Source organism: Corythoichthys intestinalis, chromosome 11, assembly GCF_030265065.1.
Source record: "Corythoichthys intestinalis isolate RoL2023-P3 chromosome 11, ASM3026506v1, whole genome shotgun sequence".
In the NCBI taxonomy this organism is placed as follows: Eukaryota; Metazoa; Chordata; class Actinopteri; order Syngnathiformes; family Syngnathidae; genus Corythoichthys; species Corythoichthys intestinalis.
The window spans coordinates 26,340,181-26,352,509 of record NC_080405.1 but is presented as its reverse complement, the minus strand read 5'-3'; the positions used below and the strand labels follow the sequence as shown (position 1 = coordinate 26,352,509).

At 39.4% G+C, this 12,329-nt stretch overlaps 1 protein-coding gene across 1 annotated transcript; it reads left to right on the top strand.

Annotated features, from left to right (window-relative positions):
- Window positions 1-4: 4 nt before the first annotated feature.
- commd5 (COMM domain containing 5) lies at window positions 5-11,224 on the top strand. Its single transcript, XM_057850632.1, has 7 exons — window positions 5-249; window positions 334-494; window positions 1,655-1,683; window positions 1,756-1,806; window positions 1,931-2,026; window positions 2,113-2,188; window positions 5,503-11,224. The coding sequence occupies exons 1-7, from the start codon at window positions 129-131 to the stop codon at window positions 5,602-5,604; spliced, it is 636 nt and encodes a 211-aa protein (XP_057706615.1). The 5' UTR covers window positions 5-128; the 3' UTR covers window positions 5,605-11,224.
- The last annotated feature ends 1,105 nt before the right edge of the window (window positions 11,225-12,329 follow it).

Genomic DNA, 12,329 nt, shown 5'->3' with positions numbered 1-12,329 from the left:
TACACGTACACGAGGACCAAATCACGTGACGTGACACGGAAGTTGTCGTGTCCTCGAAAAGAAAACATGACCGCTTTGTATGTTACTGCATTTTAGGGACTATTAGTGAAAATTTTGAAGATTTGAAAATGTCGTTAACCCAAATAAAGGACACCAGTTTTCTGGGAGGTAGAATACCAGCTGAAATCGAGTCGATGTCAAAAAACTTGAAGGAAGTGGAGCAAGAGCTATTTAGAAAGTTACTAAAAGGTGAATGCTAATGATGGAAATAGATTTTTAGGTTTTAATTACTATGTTGTATTTTATACTTAATTTTGATCTTTCCATTTTCAGCGGTAGTGAATGCCTTGGAAGGAAAGGACTGCAGAGACACGATGAAGACAATCGCAGAGAACAGTGTCATTCCACAAGAGAAGCTCAGTCACATTGTAGCTGGGATGTACAGATTGTTGTCAGAGGCTGTTCGTATACCGCAGACATTACTTAAACAGGAGGTGAGCCTACTGCCATAACTTGAAATTACTGGTTTTCACTAGGCCTGCACAATATATCGTTTGAACATCGCCATCGCAATGTGCACATGCGCAATAGTCCTAACGCAGGACGTTTTTTTTTTTTTTTTGCCTCATAAAAGCAGGTGTACAGGGACATGGCCTCCTGGATCCCTTTTATCAGAGCTGGGAAGAGTAGGCAAAAATTGTACTAAAAATGTACTCAAGTTCAAGTAAACAAGTATTTGGTGAAAAGTATACATAAGTAATTAGTAACATTGTGAGTAACTGCTTACAATGTTTGATTTTTATTATTATTACTTTTAAATGTTTTTTTTCTCAGCGCATACAGCAAATACTTAATTTTTTATGGTGCTTTAAAGATGGTGTGATTGAACAGGCTGGCATGATAGAAGAACAGCAAGCTTGAGTTTGATTGGTATAATTGTGTCATGTGATAATTGTTGTGACATCTCATTGGTGAAACTGGTGGAGCTACTGTTGGCATCGCTGACAAAAATTAAGTCAGTATGTAGAATAAAGAGGAAAAATGTACTGACTCTAGCGTAGCCCAAAGTAGTGGCGTAACAGTAGCGTTTCTTCTTCTTCTTCAGGAATTTACTCAAGTAAAAGTAAAAAGTACGTTTTTCTAAAAAAGTTACTCAAGTAAATGTACTGGGTAAATGGAATGCGTTGCTACCTACCAATGCTGTTTATATACAGCAATTGTCATTATTCACAAATTAAACCCCTTAGCCCGGAATAAACGGTATTGTATGAATAAAATGTGGTCATGGTGAGTCAACCAAAGTATCTAACCAAATTCTTCCAGTTTTAATATATGATATATATATAATATATTTAATTAAGATATCGCAACCACCCCAAAAATCGCAATGATAGTTTTTTTCCAATATTGTTTAGGTTTAGTTTACACATCGGATTCAGAATTTGACAGACGTAACATTGAGTTTGACGAGTAAATGGTGCATATGGGTTCATTATTTTATAATTTACCTCGTCATCTTCTGGTAAAAAGCAAGACTGCGGCAGATTTAATCATCTTCACTTACATATCTTGGACGCACACACGCTAAAATTAAAGGTCATTTTGTATTTTTAAATCAGGAAAGATATAATCACTCACTTATTTTCCTTTGTAGGCTTTTAAAGAAGATCTTCGAGAACTGAGGCAAGTATCAACACTTGATTACAGCTGCTACACTCTTCCCAGTTTGTAACTTTTTTTTTGTTGTGACTTCAGGATACCAGAAGACTTCATCACAGATTTCTGCAGTGTGGTCTTTGGGAATCGGTGTGTATTTTCACTTATGCATTATGAAATTACTCCTTGCTGAGATTATCAAGCAACTCTTGTGATCTTCAGTAAATAGCGTGTAAAATTACATCCTTGCTGCCTCTCATTTCTGTAATTGTAGTCGTGCAGCTCTAGAAGCCGCAACTTCTCAGAGGGATCCTCACCTACCTACATTGGATGAATTTAAATGGAGAGTAGATGTCGCCATTTCTACAAGGTAAAGCAGAGAGGGTGGCTTACCAGATCATAGACAATTCTCTGGTGTGGGTCTGGAAAGTAAATTTGACAAATTCGTCTCCTCAGCTCTTTGGCCAGAGCACTGCAGCCTTCTGTCTTGATGAACATGAAGCTGTCAAATGGAAGTGTACACCAATTTGAGGTACTTAAATAATTAAATATGATTTATTCTGGAATTTGGGCACCATTAGGAAACCATTATTGGTTAGCTCGTCCACCTTACAGACAGAGATTCTGATGGTATGATAACTAGGGATGGGAATCGAAATCCGATTCCAATTCGGAACCGGTTCCGAGTGTTTCGAGGCCTCGACATCACAATGAAAAAGCCTTAACGATCCCTTTAACGATTCCTAAAGACGCGTATTGCGTTGTGACGTGTGTTGTTGTCCAGACGCATCAAACTAGCATGGCGCTAAGAACCACTCGCTCCAAAGTTTGACTACACTTCACCAGGAAAGAGTGTGAAAATGAAAGGTTACGACGGGTAAGCACAAGCATTGCAGCCATAAACATAACAATGACAGCACGTAGGTTCAAACGCTCGAAAGTGTGTCTTCACTTCACGAGGAAAAATTACAACAAAGCGACTTGCAGTCATTGCAAGGTGGCGATAACTGCATCGGGAGGGAATACTGCGCTGTCCTCACAGAGAGGCTAAGGCTCAGTCCTGGCTATACAGCTAGCTAAACTCCCAAATGACGATGCAGAAGACGTTGGTATAATTTGCTGACTTTATTCAACCATCACTTGAAGAGTGAAACTAAGAATAGAAATGAAACAAATCAATTTCGTCCCCAATAACAAACAGGTTTGCATCAACGTAAATCGACGATGATTAGCTGCTAATAACAGTAATAACAAATGGTTAGCATTCGTTCGCTAGCATTAGCACATCGTTCAAACCACTACACAACTGGATTTAAGTGTCCGATCGCGAGTGGAAACACAACAACAACACAAAAGATGATACATACAGGCGTTGCCTCTGTAGATATTAACATTAACAAAGAACGTAGGCTCGTAGAAGTGTTTCCCTCTCTCACTAACTCGCTCACTCACTTGGATGCGGCATTTCTTCTTTGGGTGTAAGCGCGCTCTTCTTCACGTGAGCGCGTTCTTCTTCGCGTGAGGAAGCGCAAGGGCGCCCCCACTTGAGCGTGTAAGCGCCACAAAAACTAAAAGGCATGCAATTCAATGTAATGGTAAAATAATACACGTTAACCCAGCAGTTCCCAAACTGCGGCCCGCGGCCCAAATACGGCCCGCCTCCACATTTGGTCCGACCATTTTGAATTTTTTTTTTCTCAATCGTGTTATTTATTTCCTGGCCTTTTCCTTGAAGAATTCAGAGAGGGTTATTTGGTTATTATCTATTTAATTAATAGTGTTTTTATTATTATTAATTATTATTATTATTATTATAAAGAATCCAGAAAGGGTTATTTGATTGTGGCTTTCTGAAAAACAATAATTTTTTACATTTATGCACTTCTGCAATCGTCACACTTTTTCTGTTACAAACTGACCCCGGCACCTCATCAGAGAAGGGAAAAGTTATGTGGCCCTCACAGGAAAAAGTTTGGGGACCCCTGCTTTAACACATATTGCCAAAGGCAGAACAACAAACTATCTGCCAATATATACCAATACTTTTTATTTCTATTAGATAAATGTTTCAGTAAAATGTTACACATTCTTGTGTATTTGCCACTTATTGCCACAGTTAACATTGAGGCTTTGGGCCTCTTTTGATCTCGTTGTGAGTTTGTAAGGTTGTGACTTCTGATTAAACAAACTCGATGCCAATCAAAACGTTTGTTCTTCTTTTTCCCCAAATTAGAATCGATAAGAGAATCGATAAACAATCGAATCGTTAAGCAATATCGATAATGGAATCGGAATCGTAAAAATCCTATCAATTCCCATCCCTAATGATAACCTTAAGTAGAAATATTACAGTTTCACGGTATCACGGTATTGCAATTACAGCTTTAAAATGTGTTACTTTGAGATATCTGGGTTAAAAAAACTTTTCTCATTGAACAAGAATTGTATTTTTCAAAACATATTAGCAATTATTATGTAATGTTAAAATACGTTTTAAAAATAACAAAAAAATAACGAAATATTCTAAATAAAATTAAAATAAATGCAGTCCTTTGGAGAGCGTAAACCCACAGCCACAGCTCAACATTATTACCATCAGAACAAAAATAATTGAATTATTTTCCATCACAAGCATGTGTGTATGACTTGTGTCATGTTTACCTTATACCCACACTCTCACAACACAGTTGCCAGAGAGAAAAAAACACCACGTTTAACCACTGAAAGTCACACTGAACACAATGGAGTTAACTCTCGTACCTAGTGGGAAAGGTTAATGACTGTGTTTACGAACCTTTAATTTTGTATAAATGCAGAATCATATTGGAGGTATTGCTTCCTCAGCAGCCACCCTCCGCAAACATGTTTTACATGTCGGTTGGCCCTCCTCGTCTAAGCCGCGGCCATCTGTAACTTTTCTGTAGCCGAAGTATTCCCATACCTGCCATTTCGTTTTCTTTGATGGGGGAAATAAGTTCAAGAGTTTAGCGTATATAGCATATAGGAGTATATATATATAAAAGAGTATACGTTGAAACCGGTAACCGGCACATGCCTACTCACAGTTCTGAGATCAAGGGCTCAATCCGGTCTTTCTGTGTGGAGTTTGCATGTTCTCTCAGTGCCTGCGTGGGCTTTTTCCAGGTTTCCTCCCACATCCCAAAAACATGCATGGTAGGCTGATTGGACACTCAAAATTGTTCAGTGTGTGCGTGAATGCTTGTTTGTCTCTATGTGACCTGCAACTGGCTGGCAACCAGTTATGGGTGTACCCTGCCTCCTGCCCTCTGTTAGCTGTGATAGGCTCCAGCACCCCCGCGACCCTTGCAAAGATAAGCGGTTCAGGAGAGGAATAAATGAATAGTACACATTATATTAAACTGTACTGTTATCAATATATAAACTATATTATCATACCAATGAAGTCAACATTAGTTTTGTTTTTGATTTTTAAAAAAAAAAAAAAAACTGAGGGAAAGAAGTCACAATAGTTTCAATTAATTTCGTAGAAAAAACAGGAAATCAAACAAAAATCACGTTTAAAATTGGAATTCAAATAATGTACTGTACAGTATGTGTTGCAATCACCTTGTATTATGTGTATCAAACAATATCCTAATCCCAAGCATTGGCGTTTGTAAATGAGAAAGATACTTCAGTCAAAAGGGGGCGCCACACTCCTACATTCAGGCTCAATGTTGATGAACGAGTTGAACGCGAGTGTTTCTTCAGATCACAGAACAGTCGCAGAGCCTCAACATCTAAAGTGCAAACTTATCAAATGACTTATTTTTAGTCATCCTGGAATGTAATGATATATATTTTTTGATTGTTTTTTCTGTGCAGGTGCCAACATCCAAATTCCACGAGCTGCGCTACAATGTTGCTCTTATCCTCAAAGAGATGAATGATTTGGAGAAGAGGAGCATTCTCAGGATTCAAGACTGATAAGCATTTCATTTTCGGTTAAAGTGTCAACTCTGATAAGGAAACTTCATAGTTGTTTTTTGTTAAAAATATTTATTCAGCATTCATTTCATACTTTCCCTTTTCATACCCAGTTCTATTGGTATAGACCCTACCCACGTGACGTCACAGCTCCGCTCTCCTGAATGGTACCGCCCACTTGTCCGTCAAAACATAGTGTTAACCTGTTACGGCTACGTACATTTCTCCTATTTACGGCGTGTTTTTCTGCTCCTTAACATTAATAATCAAAATGGTGAAGGCGTGTGTGGCTGTTGGTTGCACTAACAGAGAAGATGGAAGGAGAGACTTGAAGTTTTACCGTATTCCGAGGGATCCAAAGAGGAGAGCGAAATGGACGGCTGCAATTCAACGTGAAAACTGGGCACCAAAAAATCACCACAGACTATGTAGTAGTCATTTTATAGCCGGTAAAATGCATTTAGGATATACTTAGGGGGTTTTGGGCTGACAAATAACCACAATTAAGATCATTGCGAGGCTAATCGCCGACAACATACGACGTAGTACGACATAGTTTCAAATTCAAGATGTTTGTGACTTCCCTTTCTTCCACCATCGTTATTTTTTGAATAATATTTAGCTGGTACCAAGTGAAAGAAACTGGCCTCGTCTACGGAGCTGACAAATAACCACAATTAAGATCATTGCGAGGCTAATCGCCGACAACATACGACGTAGTACGACATAGTTTCAAATTCAAGATGTTTGTGACTTCCCTTTCTTCCACCATCGTTATTTTTTTTGAATAATATTTAGCTGGTACCAAGTGAAAGAAACTGGCCTCGTCTACGGGGCTGACAAATAACCACAATTAAGATCATTGCTAGGCTAATCGCCGACAACATACACGTATGTATGTCGTGAGAGTGCTATCGCTAAACCATATAAACATTAAAAGCCTTAACTCCATTGACAAACGACATGAAATACATTAGACTTGACAGTGGATGTTAGCAATAACAAAAGATTTTGAATTGAAAATTTCGTAACTCACCTTTCCAAGCACAAGATAGATTCCTGCCGAACGAGGACCTGTTTCACCCAACCAGCAACGAAGTATTTATAAGCCTCCAAGCTCTTGAAGTTTTTCAAATTTTCGTGGGAATAGGCTGATTTTGTGTGGACAAGATAATTGTAAATATCAGCGTAGCAGATGTCAGGCAGACAGGGCGAAGACAGTGGGTCGAAAAACATCGATTTGGGCATCAAATATGGATCTAGCGACTGTATAGAACGAAGCTTTTCCTCATAACGCCTTCTATGCAACAGATCCAGTGAGTTTGCGGCATCAGAAAGCACCGGGTCTTCCATGAAATGCATTTTAAATTCCGCCATCAATTGAAAACAATGCTAATACAGAGTCAAAATGACGGACAAGTGGGCGGAACCATACAGCGAGCACGTGGTTTTATGACGTTGGTGGGTAGGCTCTATAGTTGTGGCTTAATATACTATAGATATTGATCATCCTCGTCGACGGGCTATATTTACGTAGGCATGGATCATCTCCCGAAGATACTAGCATGTCATTAATACACATTTCTGCAACTCTACTTACATCTCTCATACCATTTATACAGTTTTTTTATGGTAAGCGGTAACACACAACTGTGGATTATCATTAAGCACCCTGTTATAAGAAAAAAAATAAAGGGCGAGGGTCCTACCCTCTCAAAGGGCCAGAACAATGAGATGTTCATTCGCTCATCTTAAAGGCCCAGTCATAAACATAAACAACATACACATTAACTGGGCTTTCCTACACAAGTGATTGGGCATCATGTTGGGGTGTTGCTCTTGTTATTGCAGTTTTAACTTGTATAATGCTCTATGGAGGAAGTCGGCGTGATGTCACGATGACGTCACCTCGCTTAGCAACGTGTCGCTATTTTGCGAAGGGGGCATGCACAGCTAAACATTCCGTAGACAAATGTCTGAAATTTATATATTTCAGGTGTGTTTTGCGTCTTTTTTCATAAAAACGCCTTAAACATGGCTTATACTATTATCACTAGTCACTGCCGACAGACGCGAGGAGGCGATACAATTTAAAATTACCGTGTATTGGCTTGCAAGTCTGCCCATACAAAGTCGCAGCTGATAGCTGGATGAACAATCCAAAGGAATGGCCTGCAGTGGAGTTCGGAAACATCTACAACTACCTCATAAAGTCACCCAAAGTTGACCATTATCAATTACGTGGAATATGTACTGCGTGGAACTAAGAAACTGTTAGTATATACGGAGTGATTATTTCTGCCGTCACCGGTAATTCGCCTCCAAACGTTAATTAGCCGTGAACACGTCACGGCAAAATAATCAATTCCCACCAGGCCAATAATATGCCGAATGACTAATCAGTTCACGGCAATAGAAAAATAACGCTTTGCGAGTTGCTGTTTACGGTAATAATAACCACTGCCTAGTCTATTGAATCCTAGCAGCTAATTGGGGCAAAAAAATAGATTAGAGTTTACTCACCAGTAATAAAATGTCGGCTGCAAACGTAAATGCGCTTGGATTTAGGTTCCGAGAATAGTCCATGGAGCCGTCTTCATTTTACTGTTCCTCGATTAATTGCTTTCAGCCATTTGTTTCTCTTCTTCTCACGAGGAAGAATGAAGAACTTCAAATGCGGCTCCGAACTCTTCCTTGTGTGACAACCCGCAACACAGCAACTTTTAGTCATTCCAACGGAAAAAAGACCGCAAATAAGACGAAAGTTCAACGCGTTTGTGTTACAATGCACAACAGAGCAACTGCTTGTGACTCGTCTTTTGCCCTGTTTTCAATATGGCGACGCTTTGTTGTGGCTGGTGACGTCATTAATGCCAGGATACCCGACGTCTGTCTGAAAAGGTTTAACCATTTCACAGCGGACAACTATTTATCAGTCATTAGTTTTAACTAGGGCTGTTCAAATTATCGCGTTAACGGGCGGTAATTAATTTTTTTAATTAATCATGTTAAAATATTTGACGCATTTAACACAAATGCCCCGCTTAAACAGAATAAAATGACAGCACAGTGTAATGTCCTCTTGTTACTTGTGTTTTTCGGTGTTTTGGTGCCCTCTGCTGGCGCTTGGGTGCGACTGATTTTATGGGTTTCAGCACCACATGGGCATTGTGTAATTATTGACATCAACAATGGCGAGCTACTAGTTTATTTTTTGATTGAAAATTTGTACAAATTTTATGAAAACGAAAACATTAAGAGGGGTTTTAATATAAAATTTCTATAACTTGTACTAACATTTATCTTTTAAGAACTACAAGTCTTTCTATCCATGGATTGCTTTAACAGAAAGTTAATAATGTTAATGCCATTTATTGTTATAATAAACACAGTACTTATGTACCAGATGTTGAATGTACATATCTGTCTTGTGTCTTATCTTTCCATTCCAACAATAATTTACAGAAAAATATGGCATATTTTATAGATGGTTTGAATTGCGATTAATTACGATTAATTAATTTTTAAGCTGTAATTAACTCGATTAAAATTTTAATCGTTAAACAGCCCTAGTTTTAACTTATTCATTGCCAGCCCAGGTCACAGAGTATACAGTGGTTTGAAAAAGTATCTGAACTTTTGGAATTTCTCACATTTCTGCATAAAATCACCATCAAACTTGATCTGATCTTTGTCAAAATCACACGGATGTAAAAACAGTGTTTGCTTTAACTAAAACCACACAAACAATTGTAGGTTTTCATATTATAATGAGGATTGTTTGCAAACAGTGATAGAAGGGGAGAAAAATAAGGTGAATCATCACATTTAATGTTTTGTTGTCCCCCCTTTGGCAGCAATAACTTCTACCAGACGCTTCCTGTAGCTACAGGTCAGTCTGGCACATCGATCAGGACCAATCTTGGCCCATTTTTCTCTACAAAACTGCTGTATTTCAGTCAGATTCCTGGGATGTTTGGCATGAATCGCTGTCTTTAGGTCATGCCACAACATCTCAATGGGTTTCAAGTCTGGACTTTGACTTGGCCACTCCAGAATGTGTATTTTGTTCTTCTGAAACCATTCTGAAGTTGATTTACTTCTGTGTTTTGGATCATTGTCTTGTTGCAGCAGCCATCCTCTTTTTTAGCTATAACTGTATGACGGACGGCCTCAGGTTTTCCTGCAAAACATCCTGATAAACCTTTGAATTCATTCTTCCATTAATGATCGCAAGTCATCCAGGCCCTGATGAAGCAAAACAGCTCCAAATCACGATGTTCCCTTCACCATGCTTTATGGTGGGGATGAGGTGTTGATGTTGGTGAGGTGTTCCATTTTTCCTCCACACATGACGTTGTATGTTACTTCCAAACAATTCAACTTTGATTTCATCAGTCCACAAAATATTTTGCCAAAGCTTCTGTGGGGTGTCCAAGTGCCTTTTTGCGAACATTAAACGAGCAACAATGTTTTTTTAAACAGCAGTAGCGTCCTCCGTGGCGTCCTCCCATGAATACCATTCTTGGTAATAGTTTTACATATAGTCGATGTGTGCACAGAGATATTGGACTGTGCCAGTGATTTCTGTAGGTCTTTAGCAGACACTCAAGGGTTCTTTTTGCCGCTCTGAGTATTCTGCGCTGAACTGTTGGCATCATCTTTGGTGGGCGCCCACTCCTTGGGAGAGAAGCAACAGTGCCAAACTCTCTCCATTTGTAAACAACTTCTCTGACTGTCGATTGATGAACATCCAGACTTTTAGAGATGGTTTTGTATCCTTTCCCAGCTTTATACAAATCGACAATCCTTGATCGCAGGTCTTCAGACAGCTCTTTTGACCGAGCCATGATGCACATCTGACAATACCTCTTATCAAGACAATTTTTACTTTTAACTTTTTAATGATTTTTTTTTTACTTTAAACCACTCATCAGTGATTGGGCACACACCTGACTTAAATTGTTTGGTAAAAATTGGTTTCAATTGTTCTTTAAGTCTCCTTAAGCAGAGGGTTTACTTACTTATTTTTCCCCCTTCTGTCATTGTTTGCATGCTATCCTCATTAAAATATGAAAACCTCGGGTGATTTTAGTTAAAGCAGACACTGTTTTGACATCTGTGTGATTTTGACGAAGATCAATCCACATAATGCTGATTTTATGCAGAAATGTGACAAATTCCTAAAGGTTCACATACTTTTTTATACCACTGTTAGTTGGGGTAGTTGGTAAAAGAGGGGAATTTATATTGAAAACGGCTATTGACAACAATAGACAGCCAATTCATTTTAACTGGGAGGGGCTGGAAGCCATTGAATGATGGCTTCCAGCAGCTCCCAGTTAATATGGATTGGACGTCTATTGCCGTCAATGGCAGCCAAAGAGTTGAGCTATGTGAGGTCACAAGAGATATAGAAAACAAAACAAAATGAAATAAAATTCCCTGAGCAAAATACAGCTGGGCCACACTTATTTGAATTAGTCTTCTTTTTTTTTTTCAAATTTATTGCAATTTCTTTTACTTTTTTAAAAAGTTTTAATTATTTAATCTAGAATTATTTATATTTTTTTAATTGTTTTTTTTTTTTTTTTTTTTTTGTTCTTTTTACTTTGTTATTATCATTCAAATAAATGCCTTTTCCCCCAATAAGAATCCTTAAAATTAAAGATACACGATAATATCGGTCACCGATAATTATCGGCCGATAATGGCAATTATGAGGTCACACAGATAATCCAGATAATAAAAAAATTCAACCGATAATGCAATCCGATAATTACAGTATATACTTGATTTTGCCTCCAAATGCGCGCAATCGAAGAATTCAGCATGCCGCCTCCTCAACCCCTCCCCTCTCTGAAGCCCCTGAGGGAGGAGGGGTTGAGGAGGCGGTGTTACACAACAAGAAGTAGTTGAATATTATGGCGGCTGTTACTAAAAAAACGACGCTCTCGCCATCTGCGAAACATGTACCGTAGCAGTTCCACGAGGCAGAAAGAAAGCGTCCTCATTCAAAACCACTAACCCAGCAGCCATTTAAAACTGCATCACAAAGATTTTTGGAACGAATACGAGGCTTCTGCTAGGGGGAATGCTAAAGCTATTGTAAACACTAACCAAGTTAAACTAGAGGGCTTGTGACGATACAGAGTCGGTCTGTTTGGGAATGCAGCCCAAGGCGGGTGGTAAATTCGCATCTAAGGCTAAACACCGGCACGACTGGAGACCGATAGTCGGCAAGTAGCTGTCTTCCGACGGAGCCTGCCGCTCTGGCCGGTCCGGCAGGCAGGCCGCTGCCGCCTCGCTATAGGCGGGGCGGGCCGAGCCCGGTTCCCCGGCTTCGGGACCTCCGGCGAACACCCCGGTTTCTCGAGCAATCCCCAACGGCGTGCGAGCAGAGCCAGGACCCGAATACGCCGCGGCGAACCGGCTGGGGCGGGCGGATTATCCGGTACGAAAGTAGCTGCCGCCGCCGCCGAGATGAGACATGTTTTTTTTTTTTTTTTTTTTACCTAAATGACCCGAGAACCAAAGCCCTGGATAGAAAAAATAATGCAGTTTATACGACCACCATTCTTCATGAAAAAGTGATGTCCAGTAAGCAAGCTTATCATGACGGCACATTGGTTAGATGATAATTTAAACATGGAGAAAACGAAGTCAGCCAGTCAATAATGCATTCAGTATGTAAAATGACGAGTGGCCAGATGACTTTGCCTTTA

What these genes read in the sequence shown, in the direction of transcription:
- commd5 (XM_057850632.1), top strand. Translation starts at nt 129, where the DNA reads ATGTCGTTAACCCAAATAAAGGACACCAGTTTTCTGGGAGGTAGAATA. An exon ending in ATTTAGAAAGTTACTAAAAG is followed by an intron (nt 250 to 333) that starts GTGAATGCTAAT and finishes TTCCATTTTCAG; the next exon opens with CGGTAGTGAATGCCTTGGAA. An exon ending in AGTGTGGTCTTTGGGAATCG is followed by an intron (nt 1,807 to 1,930) that starts GTGTGTATTTTC and finishes CTGTAATTGTAG; the next exon opens with TCGTGCAGCTCTAGAAGCCG.